General features: G+C 36.9%; 1 protein-coding gene across 1 annotated transcript in view; it reads right to left on the reverse strand.

The window, feature by feature from the left end:
• Positions 1 to 7974: 7974 nt before the first annotated feature.
• LOC111150851 (angiotensin II receptor type 1) overlaps positions 7975 to 27316 on the reverse strand; it is a 43820-nt gene continuing 24478 nt past the window's right edge. Inside the window, exon 3 of the mRNA XM_022508490.1 lies at positions 7975 to 9729. Within this exon, the coding sequence (XP_022364198.1) occupies positions 8601 to 9680 (1080 nt within the window). The 5' untranslated portion in view covers positions 9681 to 9729 and the 3' untranslated portion in view covers positions 7975 to 8600. The remainder of the gene's footprint in view (positions 9730 to 27316) is intronic.

Below are 27316 nucleotides of genomic sequence, written 5' to 3' on the forward strand. Positions count from 1 at the left end.
CTTCCTTCTTGATCCCAAGGGTTCTCAACTTTGGCCTTAATGACATTTTTGACTAGATAATTCTTTGTGGAACCGTCCTATGCATTATAGGACAATTAGAAGCATCTCTTCTATACGCAGGTGCCAGTCGGTAGCACTTTCCTCACTCAAGTTGTGATAACCAGAAATGTTTCCACACATTGCCAAATACGCCCTGGAGCACAAACTCATTCCCAGTTGAGAATCACTGATCTATCTACCTCTATGCCTACTTTCCCATCATGATAGATTTCATCACTGCTTTCTGATTCATCTTGGCTGCTGAAACTTCCATCTTGTCATGGTCATTTTCTCAGATTGTCGCTGAATTGCATTGTTTTTTAATGTTTCATATATAACTACTGCTTTCTATTGCCCTGCAGTAGAAGCAAAAGGTGAGGTGGTGAACAAGCTTTACCTGATCAGTTGCAACTCTCTTCTTATTTCTCACTGTTTTGACTACCAACCATTTTGAGGTGATTTTCTATGATGCTCCTAAAACTGTCTTCAGGATTCATGGCTGTGATCTTTCATCTTTATCCTCCCATTTTCTGGGCACAGTTGTAATAAATCACACTTTTGTTTTCGTTATTCCAGGTATATTCTTCATCTAAATTTATTGCCAAATCTGAACTGTATATCTTAAAAGGAAATCTATCTCAGAATGTAATATAGTTTCTCCACAATGTTTTTTTCAAAAGAACATCATTCCGTTAGGTTGTAAGAAGGTAAAATTTGACATGAAAATTATTTTAGGAATTTCCTTCCCCCTTCTATTTAGGAAATGCTATCTAAAATCTTGGGTGCAGAAAAGACCAGAGAGCACTGAACTAATTATTGTGATGGTTAGCAGTCATAGCCTGTTTATTTGCTAGACTCCATATAAGCTCATCCAAAATCAAATTACAATAAGTGTAAAATCCAATGTTATGTCGTATAAGGTCAATTAGTACTTTCCATTAATGAGCCCAACTTTCAAGGATGAAGACTATTGAAATGCTAGCTTGAAACCCAGTTAAGTATGAGTTTAAGACAAAGTAAAATATTACTGACACTGATTTAATAAACAGATGTGGGCAATATTTTGGAAGGTACCTACATGACTCATATTTTGTGATGCCTCCTCCCCCCTTTTTTTGGAGGGAGGCAACATAGTTTAATAAATAAGAGCACAGATTCTGAAGTCAAAATGCCTGGGTTAGCAGTTGCCAGTAATGTTATCTTACATTGATTGCACAAAATCTTTAAGCCTCTTTTTGTCTCATTGGATAATAATGGAACTGATAAAACTGATCATTATGAGGATTAAATAATAAAACACATATAAACAGAGAACTCTGTGACTGTCCTATGTAAGAATTTGATAACTGGCAGCTGTAATTTAGATTTTGCTGAAGATTGGACTTTGGTAGATTATTGTTGACAGGAAACCTATTCTTAACTGGCTTAAGAGAAGAAAGGTCTGGAGAGTAATGCTAGTTCTGGTATAGAATTTTAATATCATAAGGACTTGGTTTCTCCCCATTTCTTAGTGTAGCCTTCCATATGTTGGCTTCATACATTGGCTTCATTCTTAGGCTTCCAGTGAGAACTCCAGAAAGTTCTTGCATCTCCCTTTGGAATGACCAAATATTTGCAACTGCTCCTCACATCCACCTACAGTCTGTGTAAGAAAGAAAAAGAATTTTGTCTTGTAGCCCCTTTCAAAATCAGGAGAGTCACCTTCACTGGTTCCGTTTAGTTTATGTGCCCATCCCATTGCAGTCAGGGGAGTATGATGGGCAGATTTGGTTAGGTCTTGTCACATTCCATATTGGATGTGTTGGCAGTGGGTGTAGAGCTCTATCAGACTCTGGACTAAATGTGGGAACTGGTGGACACCAAGTGGAAATAGGTGGCTGTTTCTGGAAGAAGGTGGAACAGACTCAAGGAGCAGCCATAAAGGTGATATCATCAGGGAAAAAGGTGCTTTCCTTCCTTCCTTTCTTCCTTCCTCCCTCCCTCCCTTCCCCACTCCTCTCCTCCCACTTCTTTTTTTTTCTTTTTTTTCCTTCTTTTTTTTTCTCTTCCTTTTTTCTTTTCTTTTTCTTTCCTACTATCCACTTGTTATGGGAATGAATGAAACGTATTTGTAAAGGCATCAGATTATATGTTTGGAGACCCTCTTCTCTTTCTTGTTGTTGGCGCATGTCTCCAGTGATTAAAATTGAAGTACAGCTTTATAGTCTCTGCCTAATATACTTTGTTTTGTGTCCATTCAATACTACTCAGAAACTTGGCTGTAACAATATCTGCCAGGAGGATGCCAAATCAAAGCAGATGCAGATCTGGGGGCTTTTCCATCACACAGTGCTGGCTGATTCATAACACCTCTGCTCAGAGATCTGCATGTATGATGTTTTTTCCTCTCTGCAATGAACTCCATAAGGGCTTCTTGCTATGGGCTAATCCCAGCTTGTGCTCAGCCATTTAGCAGAATTGAAGCTTATTTTGTGAAAATTATCATTTAACAACTGTGTGTGCTGATAAGGCATAGTGGCATAGCAGAACTTCATCAGGCTTGCCAAGAGTTTCCATGAAATACATCCCAATTCACTGGGAGGGTCAGCCAGGATTATTATTTTTCATCTTGTTCAGTTTTTTAAGGAAAGCTTATTAAGACCTGGAAAGAATGAAGAAATGGACTCAGGGGCATATATGGCTCATCACCATTTTGATATTTGAAGAAGTTATGATAGCAAACTGGCTTTTAATAGTTTCAAAATTAAGGGTACCTGGGTGGCTCAGTCAGTTAAGCATCAGACTCTTGATTTCAGGTCAGGTCATGATCTCAGGCTGGTGAGACTGAGCCCTGCATCAGGCTCCAGGCTCAGAAGGGAGTCTGCTTGAGATTCTCTCTCTCTCTCTCTCTCCCCCTCTGCCCCTTCCTCCACATGTGCTCTCTCACTCTCTCTTCCTCTCTCCCCTAAAATAAATAAATAAATCTTTAAAAAGTTTCAAAATGAACATTTATTCATCAAGTTTACATCTCTTGTGCACATAGATAACTATTTTCCTATTATACTGCTTGAAGGGCAAATCTCAGGTATTTAAACTCTTAGAGGGTTACTATACAAAGCTTATTTGTATATATGTGACTTAGAATTAAATACTGTTAAAAGCTAAATTGCTCATTTTAACTTATTGTCTTTTGAAAAAAGACAGTAACCTAATTCTGGCTCTTTATGACTATGAAAATTTATATTTTAGACCTTATTTACCTCATTTGTCAATAAGGTAGGTCAGCTTGCTGAATGAAGGTCTTGTTCATTGGATTTGGGCAGGGTAGGATGTGATATTTGCAGGTTGAAGAGATTTAGAGAACATCGAGATCACAGAGAGAGAGGGGAATGTATTGGAGCTCTCAGGTGATACGGAGTACTCATTTCCATGTACCACCATTTCATGGTCTAGATAATACTTATTATAATTGTGTGGGCAACACAGGGTGTTTTATCAGTATGCTACCTCAGGGAGAGAGCTCCATTTACAATAATTTTTAACAGTGGGTACTATCAGTAAGTTCCTTTAGTCCCATCCAACTATAAATTCTTTCATATCTCCACACCTCTTCCCTTCTAATGCATTTACTACATTGGATATCCTGGTCTTCACCCTCTCATAAGGAGACATTTGAAAGAGGGACAGTCAATATGATCCTTTATTAAGTTAGGGACCAAGATATTTTGGAACCCAGATTGTTATCATCCCTGCTAGATGGCCAGTGAGTGATGTGCTAGCCATTATTAAAAGGAAGATCTTTTTTTAAAAATTGAAAAAAAAATTTTTAATTTTATTTATTTATTAACTGAAGTATAGTTGACACACAACGTGACATTAGTTTGAAGTGTACAACATAGTGATTCAACAAGTCTACATGTTATGCTATGCCTCACCACAGTGTAGTTACCATCTGTTACCATACATACTAATACAGTACCATTGACTATATTCTCTATGCTATACCTTTCATTCCCATGACTTATTCATTCCATAACTGGAAAACTGTATCTCCCATGCCCCTTCCCCCGTTTTTCCCATCCCCTCACCTACTTCCCCTCTGGCAACCATCAGTTTTTTTCTCTGTATTTATAGGTCTGTTTTTCCTTTTTGTTTGTTTGTTGTTTTTTAGATTCCACATACAAGTGAAATTATATAGTGTTTGTCTTTCTTTCTTTATTTCCCATAGCATAATACCCTCTAGGTTCATCCATGTTGTTGCAAATAGCAACATTCATTCTTTTTTTTTTTAACAGTTGAGTAATATTCCATTCTATATGTATATGTGTGTGTTTGTGTGTATGTGTGTGTATATATAAATATATATATATCACATCTTATTTATCCATTCATTTATCAGTAGACACTTGGGTTGCTGCCATATCTTGGCTGTTGTAAATAATGCTGCCATAAACATAAACATATGGGTGCATATATCTTTTCAAATTAATGTTTTTGTTTTCTTTGTTGAATTAGTGGATCATATGATACTTTTATTTTTAATTTTTTGAGGATTCTCCCTACTGTTTTCATCAGTGACTGAACCAATTTACATGCCCGCCAGTAGTGCATAAGGGCTCCTTTTTTCCCCACATCCTTGTTAACACTTGTTATTTCTTGTCTTTTTGATTCTAGCCATTCTGATAGCATAAGGTGATCTGTCATTGTGGTTTTGATTTGCATTTCCCTAATGATTACTGATGTTGAGTATCTTTTCATGTGTCTACTGGCCATCAGAGAGGAAATTCTTATTGGTCAAGTGGGAAGGAATAAATGTAGTTATCACACTATAGGTCCTTATATTCTGTTCCTTGATTAAAGACATGGATTCTGAAGTATGACATGGGCATCAGGCACAGGTAAAATCAAGGACTCAAGCATCTCAGGGCTTTTTGCCTTTTAACTTCATTCTCACCAAGGATATAGTTGCTAATAGAATCCAGGCTTACATTTTACAACTTCTAGCATTGGGGAAGGGCCAGCTGTTCTTCAGTATTTGTTTGAAAGATGCTTAGGGGAAAAAAAATCTTTGATTGGTTCACTTCAAGCCTCGACCAATTAACTGTGGTCTGGGGATAGGATTAGGTAGGAAAATGGCTCATTCTGAGGTGGTCCTGTCCTTGGGTGAGGTGGGGAAATTCCTATGATAATGGGTGAAGGAAAACTGCGTAGATAGTTCCACAGGTGTTCACTATACAAATATATCAGACAATAGTGGATATAGTTATAGATGTCATATTTTAACTGATTCAATCAAATTTTTAAATTTGAAAAATCTGACTCTTTAACCATTAGCTCTGATGTTCTACCTCTTCCATTTTCTTAACCTGTTACATTTATTTTTCAGTCTCATCAAAGCCTCCAGTGCGGTTCTAGAGATCTTTTCTCTCCCATCATGAAGACTTAAATATATAAAAATCAAAGTTGATCTTGCCCCATACCATTGTCTACTGTTTTTATAACTTGCTTCCCTCCTTAATATTTAGGTTCTATCTTGCTGTGGTTATTCTGGATCCAGTGGATACACATGATCCTGGGGACCTAAACCCCCGTATGTAGCTCATTTGTGAGGGTTGCACCCTGAGCACTGAGACAGTGTATGGTTGCCTCCATGCTTCTGTTCATTTCTTAGTCTCATCTGTTCCTGATTTACTTTCTTCTCTATCCTTGGGAAATCATCTTTCATACAATAGCCAAAATTCCCTGGGACTCACTTTCTTCACTCACTTTACTTTTGTGATTTGGTGGTATCATATCTCTGTGAGCCTTTCCATGGCTTGCCAATCAGGCTGCTTCTTACTTGGCTCTCTTTCATACTGCCCACAGCAGCTGATTGAAATGTTTACCACTGGAATGCATATTGGGATGATTTGGCACCTATATTTTTATGGTAAATACTCCTTTCACCATAAATTTTAAAAATAATCCAAAAAATACAGAGTTCCCCTAACCTCTGATGATGTCCATGAAGAGTAAATTATGGCATCTCATCTTAACATTTTGGTAAGTAGAGTTTACAATATTAAGTTGGTCTTACTGAAAAAACAATATTAATCACTGAAGTTACCAATGTCCATTTCACAAAATTGGATTGGGAAAAAAATCACAATAATATGATTTGATTAAATTAAAGTGAAAACAAGGCTTGGAACATGTTATTCATGCCATCTAATAAATACAGATGAGATGGAGGGTATCTAAATACAATTATCTGCCAGAAAGCTTAACAACTGTAACTTAGCAAATGGTTTGGCAAGTTTGAAGTACTTGTAATCATTTAGATTAAGATGACTATTGAATAAAAAAAAAAGAACAGGTTATACATTTGACTTGGAGGGAATTCAGATAGGATAAGTTTGCACTATAATTTGGGATAAGAATTTTTTTTTTAGAGGTGATACTTTGTGAAAATAGTAACAGAACTTTGGAGTTAGTGACTGGTATTATATTAGTGAAATTCAAAACAATGTAAAAGGAAGATAATATGAGACATATGTAACCACATTTATTATCAAATAAATTCTATATCCTTGGGAATGTGAGTGTAATAGGCTGCTTTGTGGAGATTCTGTCCAGCCCACCAACGGCTCTCTGAATGCCGGCTCCATAGCTTCCATTGACTATTTCATACATCACCTCCAACTTTTACCACTGTTTATTGAGTCAGATGATCACATCAGCCTGCTCTGTGTGGACTTCCAAGCCAGTGAGTCCTCTAGGGAGAAAAATGAGGCAACTGCCCAAGGGGAGCCAAAATACTACACTACTTTCTTTAGGGCATGTGCATCCCAGTTCTTGCATGCTGTACCTGGATTACAGTAAAATTTCCTTTTTGTTTAAATCTAGTAAATATTCCATGCTGCTGGGACTGTGGTGAGATATGTTCATACATAGTTGGTAGTATTATAAATTGTTATAAGTTTTCTGGAAAATATTTGGTAATATGTATTAAGAGTATTAAAAATATTTATATCTGTATGCTCAGTTGTACCACTTCTAGAACTGCATTGAGAAATTTATCAGATTCAGTACTTGAACATTTATCACAGTGCAATTTATTATACTGAAAAATCAAAAACTAAATGTTCCAGTTTCAGGATTAGCTAACTCTATCAGAATGTTTTTGTATTTTGCAATGTTATTCAATTATTTAAATGTTTTAGAAAAATATTTAATGGTGTAGCAAGCTAACAAGCTATTACATTAAGTGAAAAATCTGTATACAAAGTACTATACATATTCTGACTCAAATATCATGATTTGTATATGTATGTGTGTATAATGAATACAAAAAAAGTAGAAGAAAATGTACCCAAATGTTTAAAATGGCAATTTTTAAGCAGGAGAACTAAATAAAACTTATTTTTATGCTTTCCTATATCTTCGTGTCCTACAATGATCATGTGTGTAATTAGAAAAGTCCTATTATTAAATAATTATGTATAAAATAATGTTTTATTTTAGTGTTACAAGAAATGAGTTTTTTTCTTTGTTGCATGAAAAACTTTGAAAAACTCAAAAGGGTGTATTTATTATATGCTGGACTAAAATGGAATAAAATGTATTATTTACCTTTTCAATGGCAAAATATAGAATCTATAAGCAATAGCATTAAACTATCTGTTGTATTAAAGTTTAAATGGAAATGTGTTCGTAGTTATATTTGTCATTTTAAAAATAAATCAGTATTCATTATGAGTAATGAAGATTAAATACATTACAATAAAATTATTTTAATGTAAATATGTTTGCCAGATTTTAATCAAGTAACAACAGTTTAGAGATATACAGATAGAACATATATTTTTTTATAACTGTAAGGCATACTTTATGATATATAATCTTTTTACCACAAAATATATATACTTCCAGATATGAAACAAAACTGATATGACTAGGAAGACACTACTACTTGGGTTATATCTCACTTTTTAGTTCTATATACAAATAAACCTATTAGCTGGCATATTTTGGCAGTGTGAATCAATAAGACATTAGTTGAATTTCACAGAAGTTTCTGAAACTTGACGATTACTGCTTAGCAGGTCTATGTACAAAATGTGCAGTAGCAGGTACAAGTGGGTCAGAGTTGCTAATAGGTAAATAGGAACAAAAGCTTTACTGCCCTTTGGAAATGGGGCAGAGCTGTCTTGAGCTCTGATCCCCTGTTGCCCCTCTCAGGATTTAACATATTCCAAATACCTTTATGTGGAAATCAAAAATAGCAGAAAAAGAGCAGACTGGGGAGATGGCATTTCTGCCAGTAAAATTTTTCCAGTCAACACATTCATCCAGTTTCTGACATCGTTCTTTGAGTGGTCCCTCATCTATCTAATGCAAAATCTGGCTTTGCTTTGTTTTGCTGCACAGGGAAAGAAAAGCTTTTGTTCAGAGCTTTGGAATGGTTCTTTGAGACCATAAAACCTTTTTCTTCTTAAATTCTGAGAAGTAACTAATGTTCATTTGGTAGTGAAGTGCTGTAGAGGAATGTTTTTCTTGCTCCTTCTTTCACAAGATTACTTCACTGACAGGTTTCAAGTGTGTCACTCAACTTCAACACATGAGGCAGACTTCTTGGTGGATGCATTTCCATGATCTGAGGGACGGTAGGAGAGTGTGCTCATTTTTGTTGATAGGCTTGAGTGGGATTTGGCCTTTGGGGGGATGTATTTCAGAAGCTGGAGAAAATATTTTTTAAATTTCTTCCCCAGAAAGCCATAAAAGAGAGGGTTCAGGCAGTTGTTAAAATAAGCTATGCAAATTGTGATAGGCATGGCGGTGTCAACAATATCTGCAATTTTACAGTCATGTATGATGCCCAGCTGGATCAATACATCCAGAAAAGTGAATATTTGGTGGGGAACCCAGGAAAAGAAAAAGAAAAGCACAATTGCCATAATTATCTTGAAAATATCATCATTTTTTGGCTTGTTCTTCTGAATCTCATAAGCCCTCTTTAGCGTCTTCCAAATAAGAGTGTAACTTGTAAGAATGATCAGAAAAGGAAACAAGAAACCCAGTATATTCTTGGTTAGGCCCAGTCCAATGGGGAGGGTTGAATTTTGGGATTCATAATGGAAAGCACAAACTGTGATATTGGTATTCTCGATGAAAAATACGTTTCGGTGGATTATAGTTGGCAAACTGGCCAAGCCAGCCAACAGCCAGATGATGATGCAGGTGACTTTGGCCATAAGCATTGTGCGCCGAAGGCGGGACTTCATTGGGTGAACAATAGCTAGGTAACGATCAATGCTTAGACATGTAAGTAGAAACACACTGGCATAGAGGTTGAAACTGACACTGGCTGAAGCAATCTTACATAGGTAATTGCCAAAGGGCCAGCGGTATTCCATAGCAGTGTAGACAGCCCACAATGGCAAGGTCAGTAAAAAGCATAAATCAGCCAGTGCTAAATTCAGAAGAAAAACACTGGCCACAGTCTTCAGTTTCATGTAAAAGTAAATGACAATCACTACCAGGCTGTTCCCAAATATTCCAACCACAAAGATGATACTGTATAAAGTAGGGATCATGACAAATATGTAATTGTGCCTTCCAGCTTTGGGACAGTCATCCTGTATTCTTTTAATACCATCTTCAGTGGAAGAGTTGAGAATCATTTTGATCTCTTGGGTTATTAATTAATCTTAGACACTAGGCCAGATGCACCTAAAGAAAATAAAAATGAAGAGGTAAAAAAAATTGAACTTTCAGTTATAAACATATAGTTTTATTTTTCAATCATAAATACTGTGACTCAACTTTAGTCTTAGGAAAAAATAGATCATATTTTTTGGAGAAAAACTGAACCAAGAAAGTCTAATTTACACATTGAATCAGTTTTTAGAATTGCTTTTCTAGAAAGTGATAAATACCCTCCAGATAAATACCCTCCAGACAAAAATGCAAAGGACACTCCTGTGTGAATAAACTTATCTAGGTCCTTTGCATTTTTTCTAGAAGTAAATCCTAGCTTCCAAATTAATTAAAAACTCCTAATCTAAATCTCAGAAAATAACACTGAATTAAATTAGTTATTGAGGAAGACGAGTTTTTCCAGAGGTAGATTAGCCAGAGACTAATTAATTTGTCTTTAACCTTAGAAATGTGACACATCTGTATCTTATTCATCAAACCATTTCTTTCATTTCACAATCTTTACTTAAATATAAACCTTATTAGCATCCTCCCTGAAGTTGTCAGAATAGCTGCCTCTAGGTTATGGAGGAAATTGGTCATTGTGGGAACTGATTTAGGATGGGATAATGGGGAGGGCTCAAAACTTTGTGGAAAAGTATTCTTGTCATGGTTTCCCAGACCACTTTGGGCAATACCCACTTTATTCTTTAACTTCAAACTCAGTCTAGCACAAGAGACTGTATCTCCTAACTTATGTGCTTGCCAGCCATTTCTGGAGTGAACTCTGAGGTTAACCATCTGTATAACAAGAATATCAAGTGAGCAGAATAGGCCAGGATTATCAATAAAACATGTCTTTCATGGGGGCTTAAGATAGTAGCAGTTCTTTAGGATTTTCAGAAGACTCAGATGCTCAGGAATGAGCTCCATAAAGACTTCTGCAAATATTTGCTTCAATAATTTACATAATAAGTAATCAAGCTATTCATTTATGTGATTTAGAAAATCAACATATTCTGCCCTAGCAGAGTCCATCAGAAAACCCATGGGAGGAAGGCTGAGGATGCCATGAAGGTAGTAACATCACACCATGTGGCACAGGCACACTCTGAGGTAAAAGCTCAGCATCCGGCACAGGTGAGGCTCCCTGGGTGGGAAAAGGGTGCTGAGTAAAGATCCTCTTGCTACACCAGGAGTAGGTCCCTGGAAGAACATGGCTGTGCTTTCCTGCTGTAGCAAAGTATCCTGGACAAAATAAGATACTACTAATCTTCCCAGGATAGCTGTGCTTGGCATCCAGGAGAGCTGGACAAATATAAACACCTAGCTAGTGTTCATCTTGGTGTAAAGTCGTGCTGTGAGAGGGATGAGACTCAAGTAGCCAGATTTTAAGAGAGAACACTAGGAAGAAAGAGTTTCCTAAGTGGCCTCTTTGCCTCTCCCAAGAGGCAGTTATTCTTATCCAAGGTTTTGGCTTCATGTCCCCATTATCTCCTCCTTTTATACTCAGTCTTAAATAATTGAAAATTTTTTTCTTCTCTTTTCATTCATGGGAGCATTAGTATCCACAAACAAGCAAATGTCACATCCTCTGTGGAGCCCTTCTGACTTGTCTGGGCAATTGGATGTTTCATTTTCTAAGCCACTTTGGCACTTGGGATGCAGGAATTGGCACTATATTATAATTGTCTGTTGACCTGTCTTCTCCACTGGTAAGTCAGCTTCTTGATGGTAGGGCCTGTTTCAAATAATCTTGTTTATTGATGGAGGCCCCAGCCTATTCCAGGGGACAGATGATAAGTGTTCGACAAATAATGCAGCCAGAGGACACAAGAATGAGTAAATAGCATATACCTTAAAAGCTATGAGTATAGCATATTGAGACTGGGCCTAATGAAGTAATTTACATTTTGTTCCTGAAATGATCTTATAGAAGATACTTAATGTTAACCTCAGTCTCACTTTGGATAAAAAATCAAAACCAAAAGCAAAACCAAACCGAACAGACCAAAAAAAAAAAAAAAAAATCCTCAGTACTTTTAGAAATATGTGGTTTCTAAAACAGAAGATGATGAAAAGAAGGGATAAATATAATGGAAACTAGGGCTAGTCTCTCAGGGAGATATGACCTATTTCTTCCTCACCCAGAAGGATTTCCCTACATTTTGCTGATTTTTCAGTTTATTTTATTAAAGTTACTGAAATTATGCCAGTTTAGAAGTATGCATTCCTTTAGGTAAACAACTATTCTCTATTAAAAATTAAATGCTTCATAAAAGATTTATGGGCTAGCAGTCATTTACGCCTTAATGTGTATTAATTTACTTACTTGTTCTTTTAACATCTGGTTAAGATCAGTTGGATTTTGCTTAGGAAAAAAGTGAAAATGTCAAGGTTAAAGAATCTCAAAGATTAAAAAGCAGCCTGGGTGAACTCCATAACTGAAAACTAGGACAGAGGTAAATATTTGTTTCAGCTTGGCCATAAGGGCACTAACAGATAGGAAGGAATAAACTTAATATTTTAGAATCCCTTGGGTGCCAGGAGCTTGGGTGCTTGAAAGTAGGGAGGAAATTTTCCTCTTTCTCTTCTTTCTCTCTTGATCCTAACTCTAAGAGTACATGTCTCAGGCTGGTTCCATTAATACTGTGTCTGGAATGAGTAGAATTTTGTTGATTAGTCTGGAACTATACACATCATTTATTAAAGAATTTCTATGGGAAAAAGTTTGCATTTTGGAGTTTTGGACTCCAATTCCTTCACAATATGAGGTTGGTTTCTTTTTCAGTTCCCACTGATCCATATTGATTAATGTTTAATATATAGAAGCCTGCTCTGAACAACTAGGGAAACATACCTGGATATTTTAGTAAGAAATTTATTATTAATCAATTAATTAATTTTTAGAGATTTTATTTATTTGTCAGAGAGAGAGAGAGAGAGAGTGCACAAGCAGGGGGAGGAACAGGCAGAAGGAGAGGCAGGCTCCCCACTGAGCAAGGAGCCCAATGCAGGACTCTATCCCAGAACCCTGGGATCATGACCTGAGCCAAAGGCAGATGTTTAACTGACTGAATCTTAAGGCGTTCCAGACATTTATCATTTAAATGTGCATATCACTTGAGAAACTCCAGACATCACATTGAGTATACTAATAAGAAGAACATTTTACATAAATATTTATGTAAGTAATGACCAAGACTTCCTGTCTGGTAAGGAAACAAATTTTCTCGTATTTGAGGGGATCAGAAAGAGGAGAGGAATTTTAGATGATAAAAACAGTGGGAGCAAGCACAGGGAAGCACAAATGCAAATCGTGTGTTCCGTGGGCAGTCATCCACTTATCATATATTCACTGAACACCTACTATGTGTTGGAGTTAGGGATGCAAAGTGAAAAAGTTCATATTCTCTTTTTGGGGGCAGCCAAGAGCTTTAAAGACAGAATTATCCCCAGTGCTGAATACTGTACCATAACAGGGTCATATGGAATAGTCTGTATTTATCGTTGACCCAGCTTGGTGTGGTGGGAGACTGGGGGAGTGATCAGGGGCACTTCCCAGAGAAGATGGCATTTGGACTTTGGAGGATGTATGGGAAACCGAGGGGTAAGAACTTAAAAGGTGACAGTGGGTCAGCCGAGGTAGAGAAGAGACTGTCATCACTTGAACTTTTCCCTCCTTATGAATGTCTGCAGCATCATCCACGGGAAACTGCTGTTGTAAATTTACATATACCACACAACCCCTGAACAGTGGTGTAGGGTCTGAATGTGCGCCGGATGTGAGGGTGACATGGGCCGTAGTGATGTGCAAGGAATATCGTTCTCAGTCAGCATTGTTGCCACTGATAGACTTTCCTAGAGAAACTGGATTCTCAGAAAAGAGGGAAAATGGAACTCTTGTGATTAGTAGGCACCTGTGATTGATGATAAATGAGTGGGAAAGAGTAGGGTCTTTTCTCTTTGAAGCTGAAAGGATGCTTTTTTTTTTTTTTTTTAAGATTTATTTATTTATTTATTTGACAGACAGAGATCACAAGTAGGCAGAGAGGCAGGCAATAGAGAGAAAGGGAAGCAGGCTCCCCACTGAGCAGAGAGCCCGATGTGGGGCTCAATCCCAGGACCCTGGGATCATGACCTGAGCCGAAGGCAGAGCTTTAACCCACTGAGCTACCCAGGCGCCCCTAAGGATGCTGTTTTGATGAGGAGCCAAAGGAAAGGGATGTGATCTATTTGGAACAGCAAACTTAAAAGTCCCAAAAAGCAGCTATTTTTCATTGTACTACTTCTCCCAGTAGAGTTTTAGGCAGGTAGGATGTACTGATAAAAAAAAACATAGGAGGATCCATCTCTCCCTATTTCTTGGTTTCACCACATCTTTTACACAGGCTCTGTGCCTTATATGAATTCCATAGCACCATTTCTTCTTAGGGGGGAAAGAGATGGGATTTGGAGTCAAAACACTTATAATGGGGTGTGCCTGCATGACTCGGTGGGTTAAGCCTATGACTTTGGCTCAGGTCATGATCTTAGGGTCCTGGGATCGAGTCCCACGTTGGGCTCTCTGCTCAGTTAGGGAACCTGCTTCCCCCCCTCTCTCTGCCTGCCTCTCTGCCTAATTGTGATCTCTCTCTCTGTCAAATAAATAAATAAAATCTTAAAAAAACCACCACTTATAATGGAGTCTTCCTCTGCCACTTAGAAATCTGTATGGCTCTGGGTAAGTCACCCTATTTCTCTGAACATAAGCCTCAGTTCCCTTATTTATTATTATATTTTATTTTAATATATTTATTATATTATTCCCATTGAAGGAATGGGAACAGTGATTCTTAGTGTACATGATTGTAACAGAAATTAAATGAGATAACCCAAAACACTGGGCATATCTTTCAAACAGAATGCATTTAATAAATGTGTTTTTTTTTTAAATTTTTACAATAATTTTTGAATGCAAGGCAAACGTTGACCTAGCCATGCTCCAAAAAAAAAAAAAAGGTCCTTTTTTTAAAAAATGTTTATCATTGGTAAGTTTTTCTGTTGCCATAAAAGGCTAAAAATGTTCTTTCAAAGTATGAGTAAAAAAAATAATCTTAAACAGCTGAATACACTGGCCATGAGTCAGGTGGGAACTTTCGGTCAGCTGTAAACACAAGGTTGGCTCACAGTGGCCACCCTACATTTATCCACTGCTCGCTTTCATTGTAGATACCTTGTGTTCCTTGACAGCTTCCTTTATTCTTAAAAACAAGCCTAAGAAGGAAGGTTTTCTTTTCTTTCTTTCCTCTTCCTTCCTACCACCTACCTTCTCTCCCTCCCTTCCTTCATCTTTCAGTCTTTTCCTCTGTTTCTTTCTAAGAATATTTCCCCAAGACTTATGATTAGAATATTAATACCTTCTTAAGCTTTTAGGCAAGCCAAAGCCAATCTAATTAAATTGTTCATTACAAGCTCCTTTTTTAATGAGTTTTCAATCTAAGGAAAAAAAAATACCGCATAGTTTCCTATAATAATAAAGAGAGAACTAAAAGACAAAGTAATTATATTTTAGAATAATCTTCTATCAAAGTATCTTTCTCAAATATCTAGAAGAGTAGAGTAGTGTTTGTAAGTCATTTGCTTGGAGTGCTGGGCAGCTCAATAAACCATCCTGTTCAAAAGTCATTCTCTTTATTGCTCTTATTTTATAATTCAGACTTTAGAAAACAACTGTTTCTGCTCTTCTGTGTTTTTCTCTCTCAGTATATGAATGAGGCATTCTACAGGAACAACTGTTAGTATCCATTTGTGAATTCATTGAATCATAGAAGTTGGCAGTAAAATTTTTAGGGTTTCTACTTGTTTCTTTTTCAAATCCATTTGTTCTTACTTCTTAACCTTCTGTTCTTATTTTATGGGGTCTATTTGTACCCTTATCTCTATAAACATTTTGAACATCTGTATGTTAAGAGCCCCTATCCAATTGCTTTCCTATTTGTAGTTCATAGCTCTTCTCATGTAGATTCTATTTGATTCATCTACCGACCCTCTGCTTGGCATTTACCTACATCTTAAATTTTGTAATCTTTGTGCGTTAATCTGTAGTGGTATTAACTTTAGGAGGCTTGGTGTCTGGATGATGATAGCCTGTGAAATTTTTGCTTGGGTATACAATAGTTACTTGATCTGGATAAGTTTTTAATACTAGTTCTCAGCCTAGTTTCCAATGCCATACTTTTTCTTCAGATAATGCAGATTAGGCTTCCTGCCCATTCTCCAATTTTTAGCTGGTCTGCAGAAGTTATCTCATCTTTGGTCATAATAGGCAGTAATTTTGCAGTTTCTGGTTTTAACCAGGAAAGCCGGTTTCACTTGCCTTTAGTGCCTGCGTCCAATGGTCTTGACTTCCATCCTGGTAAACTGATTAAAACCTTCTCTTGGTTGTGTAACTGGTATTGGTTCTTCTCCGGCCCATGTGGTCTCAATTCTTTTTTTCTTTTTTCTTTTTAAAGATTTTATTTTAAAGATTTAAAGATTTTATTTATTTATTTGAAAGCAAGAGCGAGAGTTAGAGAAAGAGAGAACATGAGCTGGGAGGAGGGGCAGAGAGAGGGAGAAGCAGGCTCTCCACTGAGCAGGAAGCCCTACTATGCGGGGCTTGATCTAAGGACCCTGTGATCATGACCTGAGCTAAATAACGGTAGACGCTTAACCGAATGAGCCACCCAGGCACCACATGTGGTCTCAATTCTTACTCAGAGCTGTGATCTGATATTTTATATGTTTCAAGAAAGAAGGGTAATGTCCATGATTGCTTAGTTCATTGTCTTTATCTTGACTGGAAGTTGCCCTCCATTATTTGGAGATAATGGCTAAGTTGCTTGGACCCAATAAACTTTGGATTATAGTCTTGCCCTTATTCATATTCACCCCTGCCACCCTCATGCCTTTTAATGAAGCATCTAAGCCCTTCTGGTGGTACCCTCCTCCATCATGGTAATCCTGACAGCCATGAAGAAGGAAGCATGGCAGAGAGATTGGCACCATGGGGCAAGTGACCAGAAATGCTTTTAAATCAGATGCACGAGAGAATGACTGGCAATCCTAGACTAAACTCTATATGTTAAATACTTTTCTGGGAGATGATTTTGTTTACCTCTTCAATTCCTAGGTGAATATTTCTCTTAGAACACACAATATATTTTGTTGCAATTATTTATGCATACTAAATACGTGCTCAAGATTCAGTGTCCTTAAACTGAATGAATGGCTGTATGATATGTCTAAGCGGTAAACAATGGCTTCTGGCCCTCTTTCCAAGTCAACATCATTCATTGTGGCCTGCTCTCACAAGAAATGAAAATGGAACTGCCTTCTTATTTCTGCACATAACCAATGGTAACAAACTGTGGTGATGGTGGTTAAATGTTCTGCCATCCTCAACTAGCCCTCCTCTCTGCTTTCCAAAATAGCCCAAGAATAGAAAGAACTCAGCTTTATGAAAGGAAATTCAGAAGTTCCTTCCAAATTAGGGTATACACTTTCAAGGAAAGTAAAATGGGAATCCTAAATTTTTGCTTATTAGAATTATTCAGTACTTCAGTATCAATAATGTAACACTAAATTACAGTTCAATTTCTCTCCACTTCAGATGCTATTTATCATAAATTACAGTTCAAATATTTCACTTGTGATGAATATCTCAAGCCCCCATACAACTCCCTTTATTCCTATATTTCTTCCTACTCTTTTTCTGTACTAAACTCTTGGCTGTCTTTTGTTGTATTTTTAATTTTTTTAATTTCAAAAAGAAAAGAGAAACAGGTAGGGATGAGATATATGTCATTAAGTCTAATCATATGCTAGAAATCGTCCTTTGACCTGTTGGTGTTAGTAGAAAATATTCTTATGTTAAAAATAGAGGGTCATGGAAGGCTTTAGTGAGCCTATAAAGAGTTGAAAGAGCACAGACTAAGAGAAAAGGAAAATAAATCCAGCTTGTATATAAATAAACTCCAGTTCTCATATACTCCCAAATTCCTCAACTTAGGGACTCATAGAATTTCCTGAAGGGAATCATAACCACATTTCAAAGGATCAGCATCTCAGCCATTCATCAAAAGGGAGGAAACATCATTTTTAATAATAGGACTCTTGGAGACTGTTCACAAGCTTTTCTTTTTCAATAAATGAAAAAGGCAGCTCCTATGTGGGCATCTCCATCAACAGCTGTTTTACCCAACTTGTGAGCAAAATCCCAAATTTTATATGTTAAATCACTTCATATTTCCTTCTCTGAGACTTTAAATCAGCAGCAGAAACTGCCTATTTTATTTCACATTCCACTTTAAAGGGTATGAGGAAAGTTACTGGGAAAGAAAGAAAGCATTAATTAATTTGTACTCTTAAGAAATTGTGATATTATTATAGAATTTATATGTATTATGAGTTTTGGGTTAGAATTTGCTGGCCAGGGGCACCTGGGTAGCTCAGTTGGTAAAGCCTCTGCCCTCGGCTCAGGTCATGATCTCAGGGTCCTGGGATTGAGCCCCACATCAGGCTCTCTGCTCAGCAGGGGGCCAGCTTCCCCCTCTGTCCCTGCTCCCCTTCTCTCTCTCCAGTAAATAAAATCTTAAAAAAAAAAAAAAGAATTTACTGGCCATATGGCAATTCATTTCAGATTAAAAATTTTAACATTATAGAAATCACAAAATCATACATAATCATACAAGCTAGAAGGATTAAATATTACCCATATTGTATATGTTTCCTCAAATTGCCGAATGTTCTGATTGCAGTAGAAATACTTTTTGAATGATATTCTACAAATTGGTCCTACACAATATATAAGGAGACTAGGATTCAAATTTTGGCTTTCTCATTCACTAAGTGACCTTGAACCAGTCACTTAGCTCCTCTAGACCTCTGCATTCTCAGGGAACTGGTAAATGGTTAAAGAAATTTCCTGAAACACTGAAATTTTATAACCTTTCTTTGGAACAGGTATATATCTTTTGAAGACAAAGGCAATGATGGCTTAACAAGTAGAAATGACCTACTGATAAATCATTAAATCTGCCAACATCTATCTATCGATATGGATGTTATTAATGCCACAATGATTTAATAAGATTTGATAGTTAAATACAAGAAGCCTTTTTCTTAAAAACAAAATGAATTTTACCTTTTACTGAAGATAAACTCTGTGTAAGAATATTACATTACAGTGACATTGGTTTTTCTCCCCATTTTTTAGATTATCTAATCAAAGAAATATTTTCCCAGCACAGCATTTGGATAGCTGGTTATGACCCTAGGTTATTGAGGTCAAAGGTATAGATTTCAGCCTTAATCTAGACTAGCTTGATTGGTTTCTAGACCATGAACCTCTCAGGCATCACCCGTGTAATTCATTGGCAATTCCAGGTGAAAGGATTTTTTTCATGGCTGCAAATCAAAATTACAAGCATGCCCTACAGTTAGGGAGTCAGGATTATAACATCCTATGTAAAAAGTGGCACAGTGTGTTATTGTTAAAATAACTCATACAAAACAAACCTACTTTCAGATTTCTTTGTGGGGAAAAAACAACTTTTTAAAGCTTAGCAAATAGTTAATGGGATTCAGTTGCCCAGATAAAAAAACAGAGGTCAAGGCAGAGTATTATAAAAGAACCTCACAGTAATATATTATTCAGAATAATATTTTGAAGTATTACATTGGTCAGTGTTTTGAAGGATAAATAGACTTTTGTCCTATGAAAATGAATTCTGTAAAGGTAATGTTTGATTTTATCAGAGTTACATTTTTTTTTTTAAAGATTTTATTTATTTGACAGACAGAGCTCACAAGTAGGCAGAGAGGCAAGCAGAGAGCGAGGAGGAAGCAGGCTCCCCACGGAGCAGAGAGCCTTATATGGGGCTCATCCCAGGACCCTGGGATCATGACCCAAGCCGAAGGCAGAGGCTTAACCCACTGAACCACCCACTGAGCCACTCGGTGCCCCGAGTTACATTTTTTTTTAAAGCACAGTTTTGTATGCTACTTTTTTTTTTTTTAAACATCCAAATGCTGTAAAAACTGAGAGACAGCAGAATAGTCTCTTAGAGAAAGCACTGGACAAGAGTTCTGTCAGAGTCTGCTCTGTCACTAACCACTGACACAATCATACAGAGGTAATTTAACCTCTTTGTTATCCTTTAGCTATTACAACATATTTAGAATGGAAATACCCTTGTTCTCACTTCTGTTTCATAGATTGTTAAAGGTAAACAGTGAAGTCTTAGGAAGACATAAAAGCACTTTGAAAATATAAATTTTACAATATGATTTCTGTAATGGAAGGATAAGTGAAACTTAATGAAGGAAAGCTCAGAACTTCAAAAACTAATGGAATTTTTTTCACTCAGAAATTCAGCAGAAATGCTTTTCATTTTAATCTAATTGATTTATTTCAAGAATTATAATGAGGCATTTGATTAATGCTGAAAGAAAGGTCAAATGGTAGATACTGTATGGCTTCTACATTTAATATTATGGCAGCAAATGTCTTGTGTATAAAGTGGAGCCCTGAGACTAAATCTGACCAACCGATTTATTTTCTTTGGATCCTGAAGCACTTACAGCTTTTGGGATTTGTTATTTTCTGTGGTTTACTAATCCCACTGCTATTTTCCAATTCTTTCGGTCAGTGCTATTCAAAAGAAATTTTATGGGAACCACATATGTAATTAAAAGTTTCCTAGTAGCCACACTAAACAAGTAAAAAGAAACAGGTGAAATTAATTTTGATAATACATTATCTAATCCAATATTTCCAAAATATTATCCTTTAAACATGTAATCAATATAAAAATGAAAATAATTTACCTTTGTTTTGGTACCAGTTCTTAAAAATTAGGAATATAGTTTTATGTTTCCAGCACATCTCAGTTGAAAGTAGCTGAACACTCCAAGAGTTCAGTCATCACTTGGGGCTGACTCCCAAATTGGACAATACAGCGTTAGATGCTTCTCTCACCTACAGAGCCCTTCTAGCAATGGTTCTGAAAATGTGGTCCCAGGAACAGCAGCATCAGTCTCACCTGGGAATTCCTTAGGAGTGCAAATCTCAAGCCGCACTCCAGACCTACTGAATCAGAAACTCTGTGGGTGGGGTCCAGCAGGCTATGTTTTAATGAGCCCTCCAGGTAGTTCTGATGCACAGTAATGTTTTAAAATCATTGCCCTACTCTCGTCTTAATTTGCAACTCTGGCTTGTATGCTGCTAATCATGATTAATAGGCAAAACCAAATCCAACAAATGACAAAAGTGCCCTCAGCTGAAATGCTTTCATTTGGCTCTTCTGAGGCATCAAAACCCAAACTAAGTATGACAGACTCGTAAAATACAGCTTGAGAATTATTCATTAGACTGTGTATTTTTCCAGACATTCAGGACTAGTGTAGTTAAGGAGTGCCCAAAAGGATATTATCTAATAAAATACTCTCTGCACTCATTCATAAATGTCTGGAATTTCTTTAAGTGGAATCGGGTTGGGAATACCCACTTCCATACCTCCAAGATCTATTTGAGGGAGGAGATACACCGACTCAGGTGAAAGCCAGACTAACACAGTGGAAGAGTAAGGTGATGGGAACCGAAAGATCCAAATCAGTACATGAATTTACCTCTTATGAGCTATGGAGTCTTTAGCTTTTCTCTTAACCCGTGACTTATTTTCTTCATATAAAAAATGATAATTGATAATGAAGAAGTAAAAAATACCTATCCTGTCAGGCTCACAACATTGCTGGGAACCTCATGAGATTATGTATGTGGTGATGTCATAAGATCTTGTGGATTTGAGACTTTTGTTAGTGTTATTAAATTACGCTATGGTATAAACGACTGATTTCCTCCTTATAAGCAAATCTGGAGAAGGGGAACTGCGAAACTGCATTGGGCACTGCAAGTGGAAGAAGCTAGTGTACCAGAAAGAGGTAAAGAGGCTCAGAGAGGGAGGCTGAGGGCACTGCTGACAAGCTACTTGGACTGGATGGTTCTGCCAGCTCCAGTCATTCTCTTGAATACCTATATAATTTTTAAGTATAAATTACAATTACTTCTGATTGTAATAAGAAGTTTAGACCATTCTATCTGCTGTTACTTACCATTCCATTCATTTCTATGTGGGACTACTTGTATTTTCTGACCAAACTGCCTGTGATAAGTGGCACAAATGCTGGGCCAATGAAAGATAACAATACTTTGCCAGCTGAAAAATACAATGAGATACTGGTGACGGCTGCTTTCTGCGAAAACTTCATTAGCAATAAATGGGTTACCAGATGTCACACGTCAGATTTGAAATTAAAATATATTCCTAGTATTTGTGTGCAGTCTGAGTGGTAGGGCAAAAAATGAACTCTTTCCCAGAGAGCTGCATAAGATATTATACCATTTTTGCTTTTGATTGTATGTTTCTCCTCTAACTGTAAACTAAAATGTATCCCTTGGTTTGTAAAGTGGAAATATAGCATTTCTGCATAGAAGGGCTATGTAGTGAAGTGGCACATTACTCATGCAGCGGCAACTCTTTAAGTACAAGGAGACTATTTTTGAACATTCTCTGCCACACCAAGATCACCATCTCCTCTTGTTTTGAACTTAGCCATAGCAACTCTCTCCTTTTCTGGCCTTTGCTTTCAGCAAGCAACTTCTGCTTTTATGACCAACAACAAAACTGTCCAAATCAAAAACTGCCAACGTCAACTCCACTCTTCCTGAACCTGCTATAACAACAGTGCTTCCCTCTCTTCACAACAGTAAAATTCTTCTCATTCTTCCAGCTAGCTAAGTTGACTCTGTTCTTGTCCTCAGAGTTATTAGCCTCCAATCTGAAATCAGTTGTGGTTAGGGAGGGAACCCCACAGTCAGAAATAGGACAGCGAAACTGCACTTGAGCCAGCAGAAATTTCAAATGCTAAGCCAGTGTGATAGAAATATCTAACATCCTCAAGTTTTTATAAACAAATATTTTTGGCTAAAGAAGGTCCATGTTCCTTTGCAATTTCAAAATTTCCACAGTTACTTGGTTCCCGCTGAAGACCATGGATGTTTGAAACTATTTTTTTCTCCGTAGTTTATTTTGGGTCTATCTTCTGTAGATAGATGAAGCTTATAAAACAAATTAGAGGGTGAATATGAATTATCATTCTTAAGCCTCCTCTTGGAGAAATATTTACAGTACTCCTCCCTTATTTGTTGGGATACATTCCAAGACCCCCAGTCATGAAGAGTAGAACTCTATATATAGAGTTTTTTCCCTCTGCATGAGTGCCTGTGATAACATTTAATTTATAAATTAGGCATAGAGATTGAGAACAATAACTAATAATAAAACAACAATTATAACAATATACTGCAATAAAAGTTATGTGAATGTGGTCTCTCTCTCAAAATACCTTGCATTGTACTGACTCTTCTTATAATGATGTGAGATGATCAAATATTGACGTGACCAGATAAAGTAAGGTAAATGACATAGGTTGTGACCTAGCATTAGGCTACTATTGGCCTTCTGACAGTATTTCAGGAGGAGGATCATCTGCTTCCAGACGGTAGGTAAGTGAAACTGTGGAAAGCAAAACCACACATAAAGGTGGGGGAGGGGGGACTACTGTATTTTCTTTACACAGAGAAATCCCCCAAAGTACTTACAAGTTTATTTATGGAATATTAACTACTCATCAGATGCTGGGGAAGCAAGACCTACTGCCCTTTGAACTTCACATAAAGGAAGATAGAGCATCATTGAAGCGATTAGCTGTATCAGTGGGGAAAATGTCAATTTAAATTTTTCAGTTAATAACTTCAGCACAAAGTGACACTCAGTGTTCAAATAAACTTATTTAATGTACAGTTATTTTATACTCTGTGATTTTACTGGTATGTGATTCACTCAGAGGACTTATAAATGTGGCTTAGTATTAACATTAGTAATATTTATGAGTAATGATTAATTGAATGTTTACTATGTACCAAGCATTATGATAATTGCTTTCCTATATATAAGAGCCCTGTTTTGGACTGAATTGTGTCCTTTTAACATACATAGGTTGAAACATTAATATCCAATGTGACTGTGTTGGAGGTAGGACCTTTTAAGAGGTAATTATTGGTAAATGAGGTCATGAGGTTGGGGCCCTAATCCAATGTGATGGGTATTTTCTTAAGAGGAATGTGCTTACATGAAGGAAAAGCAATGTGAGAAGTCTATGAGAAAGTGGCCATCTGCAAGTGAAGGACAGAGTCTCACCAGAAACCAACCCTGCTGGCATCTTGATCTTGAACTCCTAGCCTGGAGATCCATGAGAAAGTAAATTTCTGTAGTTGAAGCCACCCAGGCTGTGGTGTTTTGTTAAGGTAGTCTTAACAAAACTACAATAAGGCCTGTGAGGATAAGCGGCATTATTCCCATTCTTCAGATGAGGAAACTGAGGCTGAGAGAGCAGGTCCTTACATTTTTTTTTTTAAAGATTTTATTTATTTATTTGACAGAGAGAGATCACAAGTAGGCAGAGAGGCAGGCAGAGAGAGAGGAGGAAGCAGGCTCCCTGCCGAGCAGAGAGCCCAATGCAGGGCTTGATCCCAGGACCCTGGGATCATGAACTGAGCCAAAGGCAGAGGCTTTAACCCACTGAGCCACCCAGGCACCCCATATTTTAGAGATTCTAAAATTTCAAGGTGTTTTTGGGCTAAGGTCATCATTTCATAGTCTAGTTCAGTGCTTCTCAATGAGGGGTAATTTTGCCCTCCAGGGACATTTGGCAATGTCTGGAGACATTTTTGGTTCTTAGAACAGGGGGATGGGGGAGAGGCAGTGTTACTTGCATCTAGTGGGTAGGGACCAGGGATACTACTAATCATCTTACAAGGCACAGGACAGGACCCCACAATAAAGAGTTATCTAGCCTAAGATGTCAGTTGTGCAGCTCTTGAGAAACCTTATTCTAGTCCCCCCTCCTTTTTTTCAATTCTTGGTATCTATAGTTCCTGTTTTTTTTTTTTTTTAATGGAATAAGTTAACTGTATACTATAGTTTATTAGTAGCTTTTATTTCAAGTATTATATTCATATCATCCCAGGGAAACTATAGATCAAAAGGTAAAATCCTGCTGACTGACCTTCAAATATCTGACGCCATGTTGAGTACTTAGTAGGAGCTCTGAAATTATGAGTTGACTAAATATTTGTTGTGCCAGATCATTCCAGAAATTACCCTCTCTAAGCATTTTCCAGAACTCCAGGATCCTGCATAAGTACACCAGAAGAGAGATTTGGGCTTAGAATCATTATAAGAGCTTTAAGGGATTTGATGGCTATTGTAGCAGCCCCAAAGTTACCTCTGGAAGGAGGAAGACACCAAGGAGGAAGTCAAACCCTGCCCTCTGGTGGCATCACTGCCATAGACACCGCTGGGAATTTGACAGGGCCAGAGTCAGTCTGCAGTGTTAGGGTCTGAACTGACTTTGCAGTATTTAAATGTAAATTCAACTTTATATTCACATGAGGGCTTCCCCCCCATCCCCCGTGGAATAACACATTAAATGTAGTCTGTCATCAAGGTTCTCATTAGAATAAAACCAAGTACACAAAAGTGAGAAAGAGGTTGAACATACCATTAGTTACAAACCATAACTCTCTGCAAGTCTGGCAACCCAGGTGTTTCAGCTACTTAGTTTGAGTCTCTCATACTTGCTTCTTCTACCCAACTTCTTTTCTGATCCATAAAGGCACTGAGTAATTGTTTTTGTTGCCAAGGAAGAACATTTCTAGAAAAAAGGATTTCTAAAGGAGCAACACTAATAGAGAGCAATGACCAGAATATTAATTATTGGTTCATGTGGTACTGTCACTACAAATTCCTTATGAACTAGTTCTAGTACCATTGTGTTTGAAATAGCAGCTAAATCTGAGGAAACTATATTACCCCTCTTTCCGTTAAGAAAAAAATGGCACTATTTTCTATTCTCTCACTAGGAAAACACCACTGTACTTCTTATCACAGAGTGCAGCCTTTTCTGTATACCGATGCCAAACTGGTAACATTTTAGTGAGGCATTTGAAGTTGTGATATGCAACTCCATGGGAGACAAACAAGGTCATTTAGAAGGTCTTTTCATTGAGAACATCAGAGCTTTCAAAAGATGCAGGCAGCCTTTCCTGGATAATTGGGGTAAAACAGAAATAAGGAAAAAAAAAAAAAAACCCATAAAGTACAAAAATAAGCAAACAGATGGAAACACTCAGAATTAAGAGTGAAAAGATGTAGTGAATGTTGATGTCAAATCTTAATACTATATAAAACCAAAAGTAGTAAGAGATCAACATAATTTAAGAAATAGAAGAGTAGAAATCAGTTGATTGAAGTTAGCGGGGGTTTAAAAAAAAAAAGATTTAGTACAAACCCTAGTCTAGAACTGGGGGTGGGGGGTTTTGGGGCTTTCTCTTTGTCTCTCTAGAAATTGAAACCTTAGGCAAAGCATTACATTCATTGGACTTTGACCTGACAAATGGGACTGAGACTACAAAGCCTCTATCTTGCCAGTGGAAGAATGTTGTAAGATTACATGTTTAACATAATTTCCTTAAAAGACAGTATATTATACTCATTCAGTGTGAATAGACTAGGTACAATAAAAACAAGTTTAACCCATGACTGAAGTGGAAAGCTAATGTATATATTAAGAGGTATATGTTCAGCACTTAGAATTTTAAAAGGAAACATTAACTTTAGTAGAGTCTGTTGGCTGTCAGGCATCATAAGAGATAACCCATAAGCTTTGCAGTCACAGAAGTCAGTTAAGATAAAGGCTCCACCTTTGACTTAATCATGTAATTGGTTAAATTATTCACCTTCTTTGATACTTAGTCATAAAGCAATGTAAAGGATCCAGGAAGGATCCATTTTTTTAAAAGAAGTGAAAGTATGAACATATAAAGGGCAGATGGTTTTAAGATTACTTTAAGTTGGAGGGGGAAAATATCAAACTATAGACCTTTGGTTGGTGAATCATACCTCAACTAATTAAATGGCAAAAATTTCCTTCAAAATGCAGAATTCAGAGAAAAGATTTTCTTTGCCAACAACTCCCCTAGTATTCATATAAGTCTCTTCCTTGAATTATCAGACTTAACATGTGGTAATTGTTGTTCTTTAATATGATTTCATGAGATTCACTTTCTAATAATTATATAACACTATTGTTTCTGGTAATAACATTTTTGATATTATTTTATTACTATATAAAGTAATGGGAAAACAAAATAAGCTAAGTATTTTTGTACTCAGAATACAGTAGGCAGATTTGTGAAGTTCATTAGAATTTTGTGAGACTAACAGTGTACTAATAGTTTTGGATATCTTGATATGAAGAACTTCTAATTCAAAGAAAGTGTTCAGAAATCAGTATTTCAGTAGGCATAGTTGCATACATGTCAATGGCCAGTTTACAACCATTCTCTAGATAAACTGCATGGTTTATGGTATGCCAACAAATTAAGATGTTCTCTTTACATAAAAAGTTGAACGACTTTTGAATGGTCTTTCAGTTTAGGTTTGGAGAGCAGTTTTATCTCAGTGTGGATCAGGAA

The sequence above is a fragment of the Enhydra lutris genome, unplaced genomic scaffold (assembly GCF_002288905.1).
Source record: "Enhydra lutris kenyoni isolate GAN:26980312 unplaced genomic scaffold, ASM228890v2 scaffoldscaffold2, whole genome shotgun sequence".
In the NCBI taxonomy this organism is placed as follows: Eukaryota; Metazoa; Chordata; class Mammalia; order Carnivora; family Mustelidae; genus Enhydra; species Enhydra lutris.